At 33.9% G+C, this 14,455-nt stretch overlaps 1 protein-coding gene across 5 annotated transcripts in view; it reads right to left on the bottom strand.

Moving 5' to 3' along the window:
- LOC118198542 (uncharacterized) overlaps positions 1-14,455 on the bottom strand; it is a 211,667-nt gene that overhangs the window by 103,128 nt on the left and 94,084 nt on the right. For all 5 annotated transcript variants that reach the window (XR_015040678.1, XM_085814991.1, XM_085814990.1 and 2 more), the window contains one exon: positions 9,154-9,292. Coding sequence is in view for 4 of the 5 variants with exons in the window: in XM_085814991.1 (XP_085671117.1) it covers positions 9,154-9,292 (139 nt within the window). In the remaining variant the exon portion in view is untranslated. The remainder of the gene's footprint in view (positions 1-9,153; positions 9,293-14,455) is intronic.

The raw sequence follows: 14,455 nt of genomic DNA, 5'->3' as shown, positions 1-14,455 counted from the left end.
CTACCTGCCTCACCATGGGGTTTACAGACCAGACAAAAGCAGTACACGTTTAAGAGTGGTTTTTAACGCCTCAACTGCCACGACATCGGGATAATCATTAAACGATATTTTGTTGAAGGGAAGAATTCCACAGCAGGAATTATTTTCTATAATGGTTAGATTTAGAAAACATCGCTACGCCTTCACAGCAGATGTACAAAAAATGTATCGACAGATTCTAGTCCATCCTCCACAAAGAGACTTGCTCAGAATTCTATGGAAGGACAGTGTTGACGCACCAGTGCAAACTTATAAGCTCAACACAGTAACGTATGGAACGTCAAACACTCCCTATCTACCAACTCGAGCTCTTAAGCAGTTAGCTATAGATGAAAGCCAAATCTTACCTCTAGCGTCGTCCGTCGCTCTTACTGACTTCTATGTCGACGACATACTTTCCAGAGAATCATCACTCGAAAAGGCTAGAATTCTACAATCCCAATTAATAGATTTGTTAAAATTAGGATAAATGGAATTGCATAAATGGCGTGCAAATCATCCAGATCTGCTTGTATCTGAAAATAAGGTTACCACTCATTCAGATTACACTTTTCAAGAGCAACAAGAATCTTCATCCGTAAAAACTTTTGGTGTCTTATGGAATTCTCAGACTGACTGTTTTTTGTTTACAATGACCATTCCTCAATCAAACAGTTATAGTAAACGAGAAGTGATCTGCCTGCTGAACGAGTGTCAGTTGAATCAACCTTTAACAAATGTGGACTCAATTTTTGTGGTCCGTTTCTTATAAAGGCAAAAAATCAAAGAAAAGGAATTTTTCAAAAAAATGTATGTTGCAGTATTTGTGTGCCTTGCTACAAAAGCAATTCACTTAGAAATTGTCTCAGACTTATCTTCGGAAGCATTAATTGCTACCCTTAAGAGATTTTTCGCTAGCAGAGGGAAAAGCTCAACCATATTTAGCGATAATGCTACAAACTTTCGTGGAGCTCGAAATGAATTAAGCAAGCTGTTTAAATTAGCCAAAGTACCAGAACAAGGATTATCCGACTATTTGTTGTCAGAGGAGATTGAGTGGAAATTTATGCCTCCTACAGCACCGCATTTTGGTTGGCTTTGGGAGGCGGGCATTAAATCGTTCAAAACGCATTTAAAAAAAACGGTTGGGAATTCAAAATTAACTATGGAAGAATTTTTAACTTTAGTAACACAAATAGAGGGAATATTAAACTCCAGATCAATTTCTCCTCTCTCTTCAGATGCAAGAGATTTTAATGCGTTAACGCCTGGACATTTTTTAATTGGTCGTTCTGTAACAGCCCCTGTGGAACCAGAAATTATAAATAAGTCTGACAATAGATTGTCTAGATGGGAAAGAGTCACCAAAATGACTCAAAATATTTGGAAAAAATGGCAACGGGATTATTTATTGCAACTTTATGAGCGAATGAAATGGCAGTTTAAGAAAAGTAACGTTAAATCCGGAACTATGGTGCTCGTGAAGGAAGACAATTTGCCTATTTTTCACTGGATTTTAGGTAGCGTTGACGAAGTTATACCCGGATTGGATAAAAGAGTTAGAGTTGTTAGTGTACGCATGGCAAAGGGTCTCTTTAAAAGGCCTGTCACAAAATTAAGTATTTTGCCCATACCAGACAACTATCAGATATAAAATTTTCATATTATGAATGGACATTATTACATAATTCCTTTAGTGCAAGTGTAATATTTTTATGTGTGACATTTTTATTTTTTATATTATATGCTACTGAATTTAATTGTAATTGAAATAATTTGTGTTAAATTGCATTTCATTGTGTATTTCATATGTATGTCTAAATTTGAATTTGATTGTAAAAATTTTATGGCATTATTGAAACTTGTTTCAATGAGGGCCGGAATGTTCGGTTTAATATAGCGCCCTCTTGTGAAAGGAGCCAAATTTAGTGGAGTTGGTTGTTGAAGAAGGTACGCAGTGGACCTATGGTGTGTTCGTTCGTTCCACTTTGTCTGTGCTAATGGAGCACCTAACTTGTAACCTTGTACATTATGTAAATAATTAAATATTTATGTGGCCTAACTTAGTTTTATTTTGGAACCAGCGCCATTATCTCTCGTAACTCATAGCATTTTATACCAAACACTTGCATTAATTAAAAATGAAAAAATATTTGCACATTAATGACTACCAGATATGATTCTAAAGTAATAAAATGTTATGAGAACATTAATAATAATAAAAGTAACGTTAAATCCGGAACTATGGTGCTCGTGAAGGAAGACAATTTGCCTATTTTTCACTGGATTTTAGGTAGCGTTGACGAAGTTATACCCGGATTGGATAAAAGAGTTAGAGTTGTTAGTGTACGCATGGCAAAGGGTCTCTTTAAAAGGCCTGTCACAAAATTAAGTATTTTGCCCATACCAGACAACTATCAGATATAAAATTTTCATATTATGAATGGACATTATTACATAATTCCTTTAGTGCAAGTGTAATATTTTTATGTGTGACATTTTTATTTTTTATATTATATGCTACTGAATTTAATTGTAATTGAAATAATTTGTGTTAAATTGCATTTCATTGTGTATTTCATATGTATGTCTAAATTTGAATTTGATTGTAAAAATTTTATGGCATTATTGAAACTTGTTTCAATGAGGACCGGAATGTTCGGTTTAATATAGCGCCCTCTTGTGAAAGGAGCCAAATTTAGTGGAGTTGGTTGTTGAAGAAGGTACGCAGTGGACCTATGGTGTGTTCGTTCGTTCCACTTTGTCTGTGCTAATGGAGCACCTAACTTGTAACCTTGTACATTATGTAAATAATTAAATATTTATGTGGCCTAACTTAGTTTTATTTTGGAACCAGCGCCATTATCTCTCGTAACTCATAGCATTTTATACCAAACACTTGCATTAATTAAAAATGAAAAAATATTTGCACATTAATGACTACCAGATATGATTCTAAAGTAATAAAATGTTATGAGAACATTAATAATAATGCAGTTTTAAATCTTGAATAATTAAATTACTTGTGTTAAAATGCTTTCAATCTACCAAACATAACAAATTATACATTAAAGACACTAGTAAATCACAAAACAATATCACTGATTGGCATTTAAGGTGGAAAAATCAATCTAGAATTACTCTAATTTATTTACTAACTGGACCCTCAATGCAAATTTAAAGTGATGTCAAAAACTGACAATTTTGAAATTAAATAGCTTGGTTAGTTTTTGTCACATGGGACTCAAACTTTTTGTATTTCACTTTTTATAATAAGTACACTTTTCAGCTCTACTCTTATATGCACCCTAATATCACCAAATGTGGCGATATGTGTTCTGCACTGGTTTTTGGCGTGATTGTATGTTGTATGGCAACCCTGTTGGCGTTGAAAAATCTGCTGCTGGATATGTTTAATTACTCGTTGGTTCGTGTCGTGCATGTTTTAAAATGGCCTATGTTGCAATGATAGATGTGGCAAGATTTCAGTTGCGTATTTTAGATTGTGTGGAAAGTAAATTTAGTATTAAAAGGTACAATGTTGGAGGTTTTAACGAGTCTTGTGCACAGATGTGTTTATGAGGATTGAAGCGTATTTTTGGAATTTCTATGGGACTTTTAAAACGGAATGCAGAGCTGCTATGAGAACTCGGACGAAGAAGGGCGTTTCTGATAGTTCGTGTGTGGATTTGGTTGCTGGTAAAGTTTGTGGCTGTCAGCGGAGTTTAAGATTTGGATTGTGGTGAAGTTTTTATCGTTACTTTCAAAATTTTGAATCTCAGAAAGACATGTGATGTAGCAAAATCGTGGCACTTTTGTTCACAGACGCTGTGTGACTGGCGAAATTTTATTCAGGAATGTATTATGGTAAGTGCATTTTATTTTACTGTTTTTATTTTGTAGAATGTTTGTTCATTGTTTTTTTAGTGTGAATTTCTGTTGTTATTGTTGTTTTTTGAATTGTTTGTAATTTAGTTTAGATTTTTTGGTTGATTTGTGCACAATGCCTAGATTGTGCAATTCGTAGATTTTTTTAAAGTTTAAACAGAATGCTGTGTACATGGTATTCTTTGAAATTTATTGTTATTATGTTAACTTATTGAAGCGAGGTGCGCGTAGTTTGTAGATTTCTACACTGCCTAGAATGTGCAATTTGTAGATTTTTTTTAAGTTAAAACATATCACTGTGTACATGGATTCTTGTCAAATATTTTTGGTTAGAAACTTTACGTTTTTGCCATCTAAATTTTTTGTTTTTGTTTCGGATTTTCAGCTTAATTTGTGTCTTTAAAACGTGGCTTTTGCATGTGAGAAAACCATATTTTTGGAGACATTTTAGGCTTAAAATTCAAAATGTAGACAAAAAATTTAGGTAGTAATATGGCGGTGTGGAGTTTTTGGCGAGAAATTTGGCGACCTGAGGGCGCATATATGAGTAGTTCCCATTTCTCTAAACATAAGAACAGAGATGGGAGGGAGGGATAAAAAGTTAGATTTCATAATTTTTAGGAAATTGATTTCTTTAAATTTAAAAATGGCAAAATTTACATATTTTGTCATTTAAAAGTATGTATAATTGAACATACTTGCTGACCTAGAACACTCAAAAATTGGGAGATTTGTTTTAAGGAATCAGGAAATTTTTCTCAGATAAAAAGATTTTTTAAATGATAAAAATATGTCTTTTTTAATCAATTAGCTTTAAATAGTTAGTAATTAATATCTGAAACTTCAGTTATTAATTCTTAAATGAAAATACAGTACAAAGTCCGGACTCATCGGGACTTCGGCGATTCCGGATTAGGGGTTTTTCTGAATTATAGATCATCAATTTAAATCTGGTAAGATGGCATGCAGAAATTATAAAATTAAAAATATGAAACCATAATTTATGAAATAAAGAACAATTATGATCTAAAGGGTATCAAAATTTACAAAAAAAAAAGCTTAATATTTATTTGTTTACTTTATTAAACATTTCTTTCAATGCGCGAATGCGTAAAGCATACATTACACATAGTGGAAATTAGAAAATTGCAACCAGTAAACTATTTGATGTGTATTCGTGATCTTTATAATGACAAGGAATTTGATTTAAATCATATCAAAGACGGAATACATCGAGATGAAATACTACATTTAGTAAGGACTTATAAGCCGAATAAAATAAAAACATCTGCCCTGAAGATGAGGATAGTGCTGACAGATCAACTTCTAGTTCATTGCGTGCCGCAGTGTCCCCCCCCCCCACACACACACAGAGCAGTGTGAAATTGATAAACAGATTTCGGAATGGTTAGAGAAACAAAAGATATGCCTTTATCCATTTTTTGCAGCAATTCCACGTTTTGTTTGATGGACATCGAAACATGTTTTCGCTTTGTAAATACTGTTTCAGCTCCAGAATCGGAAACTCTTTTTGACATAATCGAAAGTTCAAGCTTACTTTTTATAAAATTGCTGTAACAGTCTGCAAAAATTAATAAGCCAGATCTAATTAGAAGATTAAGGAACAATGCAATCTGCAACATTAACTGAAATAGATAATTTTAGCCTAGACTATACCGTCCGTTATACATTAAACACGCATACGTAAACGTATTATGCGCATGCATAAATGTATTATGCGCATGCACAGAATTTTAACCTAACTGTTGGAAAACATAGCTTATTTTTAAACCTTTTACTACATCATCTCTCCTCCTTGAAATGTTTATTTAGTTTAGTCCTTATTTTAAAATAATATAGTAGTTACTTCTACTTCTTTTTCTTGCTGCCACTGTTTGCATTGAGAACGGACTGTTTCAACCTAATTGAAATGCAAAAACGAAACATGATGTTACGTCATCTGAAAAGCCGATTCGTGCCGATAGCTGATTGGTTGCCATGAGATGACGTCATTCCTACTTCTGCTATAAGTATCTCGCGTCGCTCTGGTTCAAACCTTCTAGTTCCTGCTTTCCCGGCACTTGAGTGAGCGGTTTCCAGCCCCTTCAGAAGGATGCATGCAGTCCGGTGATTAAAGTGCCTTGGTTCCGGTTTGCGGGATGATTGTTCCAGAATAAAGTTCCTTGGTTCCAGAGGCTACCATATGAGTGACTGCTGTGGGCGGCATCCATGTTCTTAATGAAGGCGGAATTAAAATACGTGAGTGGCGACTCCTTGTGCAAATGGGGTTAGGCCTGTTTTAAGTGCTTTCAAGAACTTCATTTAAATTTTCAGGTGTTTTTCTTGACCATTCATCATGAACTTATTGAATGTGTAGCCAGCTTTATTTTTAGGCCGCATAATTACTGTTTAGGACATTTTTGTTTGTATAGAATGCCAGTGTTTTGGAGACCAGGTAAAAATATTGTTTGATGAATCATGATTATATTATATTTTTCCTAAGACTCTGATATTGTTGACATTTATTTTCTGTGTTTTTATTCTTATTATATTGTTAATAAATTGGTTAAGTTCAAAATCTTTTATTGTCTTCAATGTCTGCACAACATATCTCAGGGAGCTTTTATTGCTACTACTGCTAAATGTTTAATTTCTTTAAACTTTAAACTTTGCTTTAGCATCACTAACCCCCCCCCCCGAAAAAAACTGGCAGATTTTGCTTTTATTAAAAAAGAAACTTTATAATTTTGTTCATAGCAATTGCCATGTAGGCCTGCTTTTGATAATAAAAGATTTTCTAATATGTTGTTACTAATATTAGATATAAATCAAGTTCTTGTTTTCGCAATAACATTGAAAATCCTCTCATACTGAGCATTACTTTGGGGAATTGTCGGTACCACCAAGCTTATTCTAGACCAGTGGTCTGCAAACTCATTAGTCATTAGTCAACAGAGCCAATTATCAACAGTGATTGAAATCTCCTTAGCGAGCTACATTTTTTAAATTTAAACTATATAGGTAGGTATATTGTATTTAAACTATATAGGTAGGTATATTGTTAGTCACTTAATTAGGGTACTCTGGTTTTTACTAATAATGTCCAAAATCTGATCAGCATACTTCTCTAAGGTGGACCCCTTTTCCAACTCTTCCATCCACACTTTAAATTTTAAAATGGCAAAATTTACATATTTCATCGTTTAAAAAATATGTATAATTGGAAATATATGTCTATAATATACTTGCCAAATGAAAGAATATACGTGTTTCATGTATATTCTTTCATTTATCCTCTCTAATATATCCAAACCATCTTAATATACCTTTCTCACTTCTCAACGCATGATTTCCTTGTACGGAATATTAAATTATACACATTTTTTCTTGCATTTCATTTAAACTTATTGGATTGAATTAAATCTACTTCGTTGAGAGCACATAAACCACAATAGAATAAATGCACTCTTTAAAATTCACTATATTTGTTTACCATAGTGACACTCTGGCGCTAGGTTCACTTAACAGCATTATATTTTGTTCATTTTATAAGTCAGAATGCACAAAATTTATATCATTTGAAGAATTATCTAATCATTGCCACATGTTCTATTCAAATACTATAATAAAGCTAGAACGATGTATAAAAGAAATTATGCAAATAAAACAAAAAAGAAACAGTTTTTCACAGATGATTGAGTATTTCTCATTCAATTAATTCAGTTTTCACTTCGTGACAAGGCAAAAATACATAAAAACTCAAAATATCTATATTAAAAATTACGAAGTAAATCTTAAACACTTATTTCCTCGAAAAAATTCCAGAAAGGATTAACCATGATTTAATTCGCAATAATAAATGAAGATGTTATCTTTGTTGTTGCGAAGCTTAGTCTCTCTAGATTGGCAACAAATCTACTATTCTGCTGTTTTAAACATAAACAAACATTTCCGCCATGTTATTTAAAAATTAGGCTTAACTGCACCTAAACAGCTTTTAAATTGTTGATTAATTATACAAATATTGCTTGCAAATTTACTAAAGCCATAAAAACCTTAACTGGAAGATAAGAACAACATAATTCAATCATTTTTAAAGCAAAAAATGCACAATTTACAAACGTATAAGAGTAAAGAAACTGAGATCACTGAGCCAGGTAACAGAGTGGATATATATATAAAAATATATTTAATGTTTGGTGTGGCTAATTGCAACCAATATACGAGGTGAACATCTACATGTTATAGCAGTCCTATATACCAAATTTCAATGTTCTGAGGCTACTCGTTTTTGAGTTATGTGAGATATATACGTACGTGTGTGTGTACGTACATATGTACAGACACGACGAAAAATTCGCTTCAGAATTCATTTTAAAGCAGTTTTATAATTTTTTGTGAGGAAAAGAGGCTTTTATTCTGTCCTTACGTTCAGATGTCACGCAAAAACATCATTAAATTGCATTCGATAGCGGTCAAAATGGATATTTTTGTTGAAGTATGCTGCCTGAAACTTTTTGCGATTACAATACTTCCTTTTTACTTCGTACAAGGAAGTAAAAATGACAACAACAAACAGAACACATCGCAAATGTTCCTTGAAGATATAATAGAAAGAATTTTCCTTGAGGATATAACAGAAGGAAAATCATCTGTTCACGACTTCTGAAAAGTCCATGAGTATTACCTTTTTCGCAGACATAACTAAAACAAATTATGGTAATTTCTTAAACAATTTCTCAAAAGCCTGTGCACTCATACAGCTCAGCAACAAAATGAATGAAATAACAACCTTGATCTTGCTTTGTGCTCATTGGCTAATATATGGCAGATGACATGCAGTGGTGCTTGATGCTCAGTAGAGAACTGGAACATGACATTTTTTGACACATGCTCTCACTCACAAAGCAGAAATGCACCATAATTTCTCACTGATGAAATTACTTTGGTTGGTTTTTCTTTTATATGTAATCTAGAAGAAAAAGAAATGCTTTCCAGATGCCCAAAATCACTTTTTGAAGGTAGGTGTTTTGGAGGTAAAGTATTAAGCCAAGCTACATAAAAATCGTGAAAAATTTTATGAAAGTCGGGAGAAATATGTTGTAAATCACATTGGCGGTAGAATGGTCGGAAATCGGGAGAGTTGGCAATTTTGTTATGATCAACAACTGTGAAAATGAAGACTGGGTAAGAACTTTTATGGACATCGTATTTAGTTAATTAACACATATTTTAACTATCATTTACCTGAGCAACTGTGCTTCTTCTAAGACATCAGTTCTCAATAACTGCATGCTCGGAGAATTCATTCTGACAGAAATTATATACTCTCTGTAAATGGACAGAATCCGGTTAACAGCTGTATGTAAACTTTTCTGAATCAAACCTATGTAGGAAGATACAACAGTAAATTATTTTAAAAAACTGTTGAATATTTTAAGTATAACAAAGAATTTTACTACATATTTATTTAAGAGTAGCATATTAAAAAAATTAAGCAATTGTATACAAGTATTTTACATGCTTTAAAACTGAATATACTATATATTTATTGTAGTTAATACAAAATTAAATTTATTTTTGGCAAAAGTATTAGAAATATTACACATTATTGTTTTGAAATTTATTCTGAACAATAAGTTGTGAACTTCTTCACTTCCTTATTTCTACATTAAAACATGGCAAAGCAGAACACTCAATGAATAGAACACAACAATCAATATCCTGCAAAAGTTCCATTATTACTGTTTCAGTGTTTTCTTCTAAAATAAACAGTATGTCATGATGATACAGTTTTGGATGAAAACTAGTAAAATCAAACAAATATGTTGAGAGTTAAATGATTTTCTTCAGAATAATCAGTGTTTCTGAGAATAACAAAATATACTAATGTAATATGCAATTTCAGACAGTTAAGTATTCCTGAAAAGCATTTCATAATCAGCAGTGACTGCTTTTCATTCACTCAATGGCTTACATTAAGCCAGCATTATAAAAAATGAAGTAAACACAACACACAGATTTGTTAAGGGAAGCTGGTCTTGTTTTATACTGCACATGAAAAAAATCATGAAAACTTCATTTATCCTTTCCTTTCTAGCAAGTGGATCATCAAGGATCAAACTAAGTCTCGTAGTTGTATCCAACCGACTGCTTTAGCTGGTAGAAAAATGATTCTGACCTGCAATAAGTCTGCTTAACTGCTGTGTGTTCTAAACATTTGACTAATTCTATCTATTATGAATTGCTGCCTAGACGGGAAAATGCGTCTTGAACCTGACTGCCATACCGAAAGACCCGGGTTCAAATCCCGGATAAGACATGGATGTAAATTGGCCGTTTCTTTATAGGAGGCAGCAGTGACCTGCCTTTCAAGTGCCTCCATAATAACATGACCACTGCAACTGGTTTTAGTAATGGCCAATGTTTAAAATGGTTAGTACCTGTCATTGAAAAAAATATTATTGAGAGTTAGTCTTTTATTAAACACATGCTTTCAAAAAATAGTTAAAATGCATTATTTACTTAGAAGTGAAAGTACTTGCACAAACTATTTTCCACAGTTTGAGGTAAAAACCAATAAAAGTATAATTTTCTTTTGTGCCTGTGAATGTTACATTACTTGGATTATAGTAATGCTTCTGTGGACTTTCTAAAGAAAACTGTCTCATATTCATATCATCCATGAGGAAAAGCAGAAAAAGGTTTCTATTTAATTGAATGAGATTAAGCATTTAAGAAGAATGATGTATTTGTGGAGAATTTCCTAGAGGAAACTGGTTTGTATTTATGTTACACAGAAGGAAATCCATGGAGATGTTCAAACATTTAGACTGTTTGCCGGAATTCGAATCTGATTTGAACTAGCACTATTTAAAAGACGTCTCAATTACTCGATTACTGCTGAGCCAAAAATCTAATTGTTTTTGCAGTTATATTGTTACAGTCATTCCATTAGAATTGCAATTATAGGTGTGTTAGTTGTAGTTTTAACAATAAATTAACTACAATGCATTATGAACTTTTCTTAGTCAATAACAGATAGCTTAAATTTTAAAGATAAATGAAAGATAATTTGTCAAATGACAATATCAGAAAGTGTATTCACCAGGGGTGGACAAAGTTTAATTAGGATCTTATTTTTTACCCACTGACAATACTTGCTGCTCAAAGGTTTCTTTTAGACATGATCATGTCCACAAATTTTGTTTTCCAAGGAAAGTATTTTATATCATAGATAAAATTAACCTGTCTCCCTCAAGGTGCAGTAAACATCAAGTACTGACGCATTATAATTCTAGTTAATAAGAATACAATGTTTTTTTAACGGTTATAATTATATTATAGTTGTAATTGCAAAAACGTTGAGTGAGTTCTATAGATTAGCATACTTGTATTTATTGAAAGCACAATACTGAACATTTTAACATCTTTGGTACTGAAAAGATGTTTTATTTATCTCTTGATATGTATCGTCGATACTATATTCTTATGCTGCACTTCTTATTATATATTTTTCTGCACAATTCATAAAGCTTTGCAGTGTGAATACATTAGACAGAGGCAAAGTACACTGGTGTGAAAAAATTAAGGACGAGACGGTTTTTTCAATATAACTTTGTACAAAAGCTTTCCAAATCAACACATTTAATACCATAAGATCCCCAATACGTAAGGACATGAGAAATGTAAGCAACACATACTAAAAGAGAAATCAGAGGGATAAAAAGAAGCTTTATTGAAAAAGTAGCATGGAGCGCAATGCGACTGAAGGCCAAAACATCCCTGTGATGGGTGTCCAGCAAGAAACATCCGGTCTTTAATAGGGTATATGATCTCCCCTGACTGCTAGGCAGGTTTCACAGCGTCTGCCCATGCTGAGAATGAGGGTGTCAATGAGTTGTTGAGGCATTGCTGCCCATTCGTCTTGCAGCGCCAATCGAAGCTCCGGAATCATTACTGGTGGTAAGGTACGAGCTGCCAAGCTTCTGCCTAGAAAATCCCATACATGCTCGATGGGATTGAGATCCGGAGATCGTGCCGGCCAATCCATACGTTCAATATCCTCACTCTCTAAGAGCTGTTCGGCAGCTACTGTGCAATGACATGGTGCATTGTCGTCCATGAAAAGGAACTGTGGACCCATAGCGCCTCTAAAAAGATGCACATATGGAAGAAGAAACTCGTTACAATAACGGGTCCCGTTGACTGAACCTGCGTCGAAGATGTGAAGGTCTGTACGACTACCAAGCATGATGCCTCCCCAAACGATAACACCGCCACCTCCATACCTGTCCCTTTCAATGATGTTCGAGGGATGATTGCGGCTTCCCCCGCACTCTCCAGATTAGTATGCGATGAGAATCGCTACTCAGACTGAATCTGCTCTCATGTGTAAAGAGTACTCGTCCCCATTCATTGTCTCTCCAATTCCGGTGTTCCCGGCACCACAGAGAACGCCTTCTCCGATGGGCAGGCGTTAGAGGTACACACCGTACAGGGCGTCGTGCAAACAGACCACCACCGTGCAGTCTTCTGGCCACGGTAAAACGCGATATCGGTAGTCCAGTCGCCTGTGTCGTGTGTCTAGCGATTTCTCCCGCCGTCTGCCGCCTGTTTCTTCTGGCCTGTAAGGCAATATACCGGTCATCTGCGGGTGTGGTCCCTCGTGGACGACGACTACTAAACCCCCGGATAGCTGTTCCTGTAGTCTGAAATTGTCTCCAAAGTCGTGAAACAATGCTGTGAGCAATTCCGAACTCTGCAGCCACACTTGTCACACTGCGGCCTTCCTCCAACTTCCTAATGATTCGACCTCGGGTAAAAGCATCCAGATGTCGTCTAACAGATTGATTATTCGCCATTTCTCGCTGAGGCGGCAACTCGGTGTGATTTTAACTGCTATACGGCGTGCAATCTCTTTGCCAGAAATACTGATCTTACACCGACAACATGCTTTATACTACTCAGACACTCCCCCATTATGTCTACCTGCATATCTGCGCATGTGCTACCGTACATCACCTTACTTAATCTCCTGATTGGTCTTTCTGTCCGCTCTGCCTCTTCAGCTGATATGCTAATTTTTCGACTTCGTCCTTAATTTTTGCACACCAGTGTATATGCATTATACTATTATTATTATTATTTATGTGTTCTGCCTTAAGCCACTACACAGAAGGCAGGGATGCCTTTGTGCAGGACTTTCTAAGGGAAATTGACTCATATTAACATGTTACACATGAGGAAAACCATGAAAACGCCCATGCAGCCAGAACGTTTGTGAGATTCGGACCTCAGACCAAACTACCAGGGTTCAAGGACTTTACCGCTGGTGGGACATGCATTATACCGAAGCTATTTCAATACTTTTCAAATTTTCATGAACTGAGTTCCATTAAGGTTCCCTTGAAGGAAACTCTCAGTGCAAACACTCAAAAAGAAATTATGCTATATTTGCACATTTTGAAATGGTTGAATATACAGTACTTTCTTGTAACGATAGTGATCAATATATCACGTTTTCTGATGGAATGCCTGTGTTGCCTAAAATCGAATGTAAATTACCATTTTCAGAATAATTGCTTAAACAATTAACTGTAATTTTTAAGTATCAATCAAATTAGTGGATTATTCAAAATAAAATTTGTTGATATTGAAAATCTATATTGTTTTGAATTATAATGTATACTGCGAGGCTTCAGCAGACTCCAGTAAAACTCGGGATACGGTAATTAAAAAAAAAAAAAAAAAAAGAGCAGAAAAGGAATAGGCTTGCCATGGTGAAACATTAAAAATGAGTAGACAAAATGTTAATACTATATGGATTAAAACACAGGCCTTTAATGTTTTGCAAGATTTAAAAAAAAAAAAAAAAAAAATCTTGTTCCTATTTTTTTATTGTAAAACAGATAGTTTAAATGGAAATACTCAGCATGTTTTTATTTACTTAAATTATAATATTGGATAATGTGAATTGAGATACCTAAATCATTTGCACATAAGAACCCTAAAAAATGTGAAAGATTTTGTTTTAGTTTGGTTTATTTGATTTTTCTAAAGTACGTGAGGGTTATCTTTCTAAAGGAGGACTGGCCTCCGTGGAGAACTTTCTAAGGAAAACTTCTGGCCTCCATTTGCATAGGCATAGGGAAAACCACAAAAATTCCACTTTGAAAGATAAAAATATTTAACATTCTCTATCTATATTTTATTCAAAATTTTCCTTAAAATTAATTTTAGCAATTTAATACAAGTGCTGTTTTAAGTTAAGAGTTAAAATAATGTTCTTTTATGATTTACATAAGACAATTATTTCTGTCAAAAATAAACATATGAAAATGTACCAAATTTCACAACCATGACATTTATTTTGGAAACTGAGACGTATGTGGCATTATTCTGTCTGTACGTAGATAACGTTTTAACAAGGTTGTCACATAAGATTATGACTGAAATTTCTTTCAAAATATTTACTACTTTATTACTCTGTCAACCAATAAATGAGACAAAGGCAAAACTGTTTTATAAATATGAAACAAATAAATGA

Source organism: Stegodyphus dumicola, chromosome 4, assembly GCF_044657685.1.
Source record: "Stegodyphus dumicola isolate Sdum_Otavi_A_Nest chromosome 4, ASM4465768v1".
Taxonomy (NCBI): domain Eukaryota; kingdom Metazoa; phylum Arthropoda; class Arachnida; order Araneae; family Eresidae; genus Stegodyphus; species Stegodyphus dumicola.
This window is presented reverse-complemented; position numbering and strand designations above follow the sequence as displayed.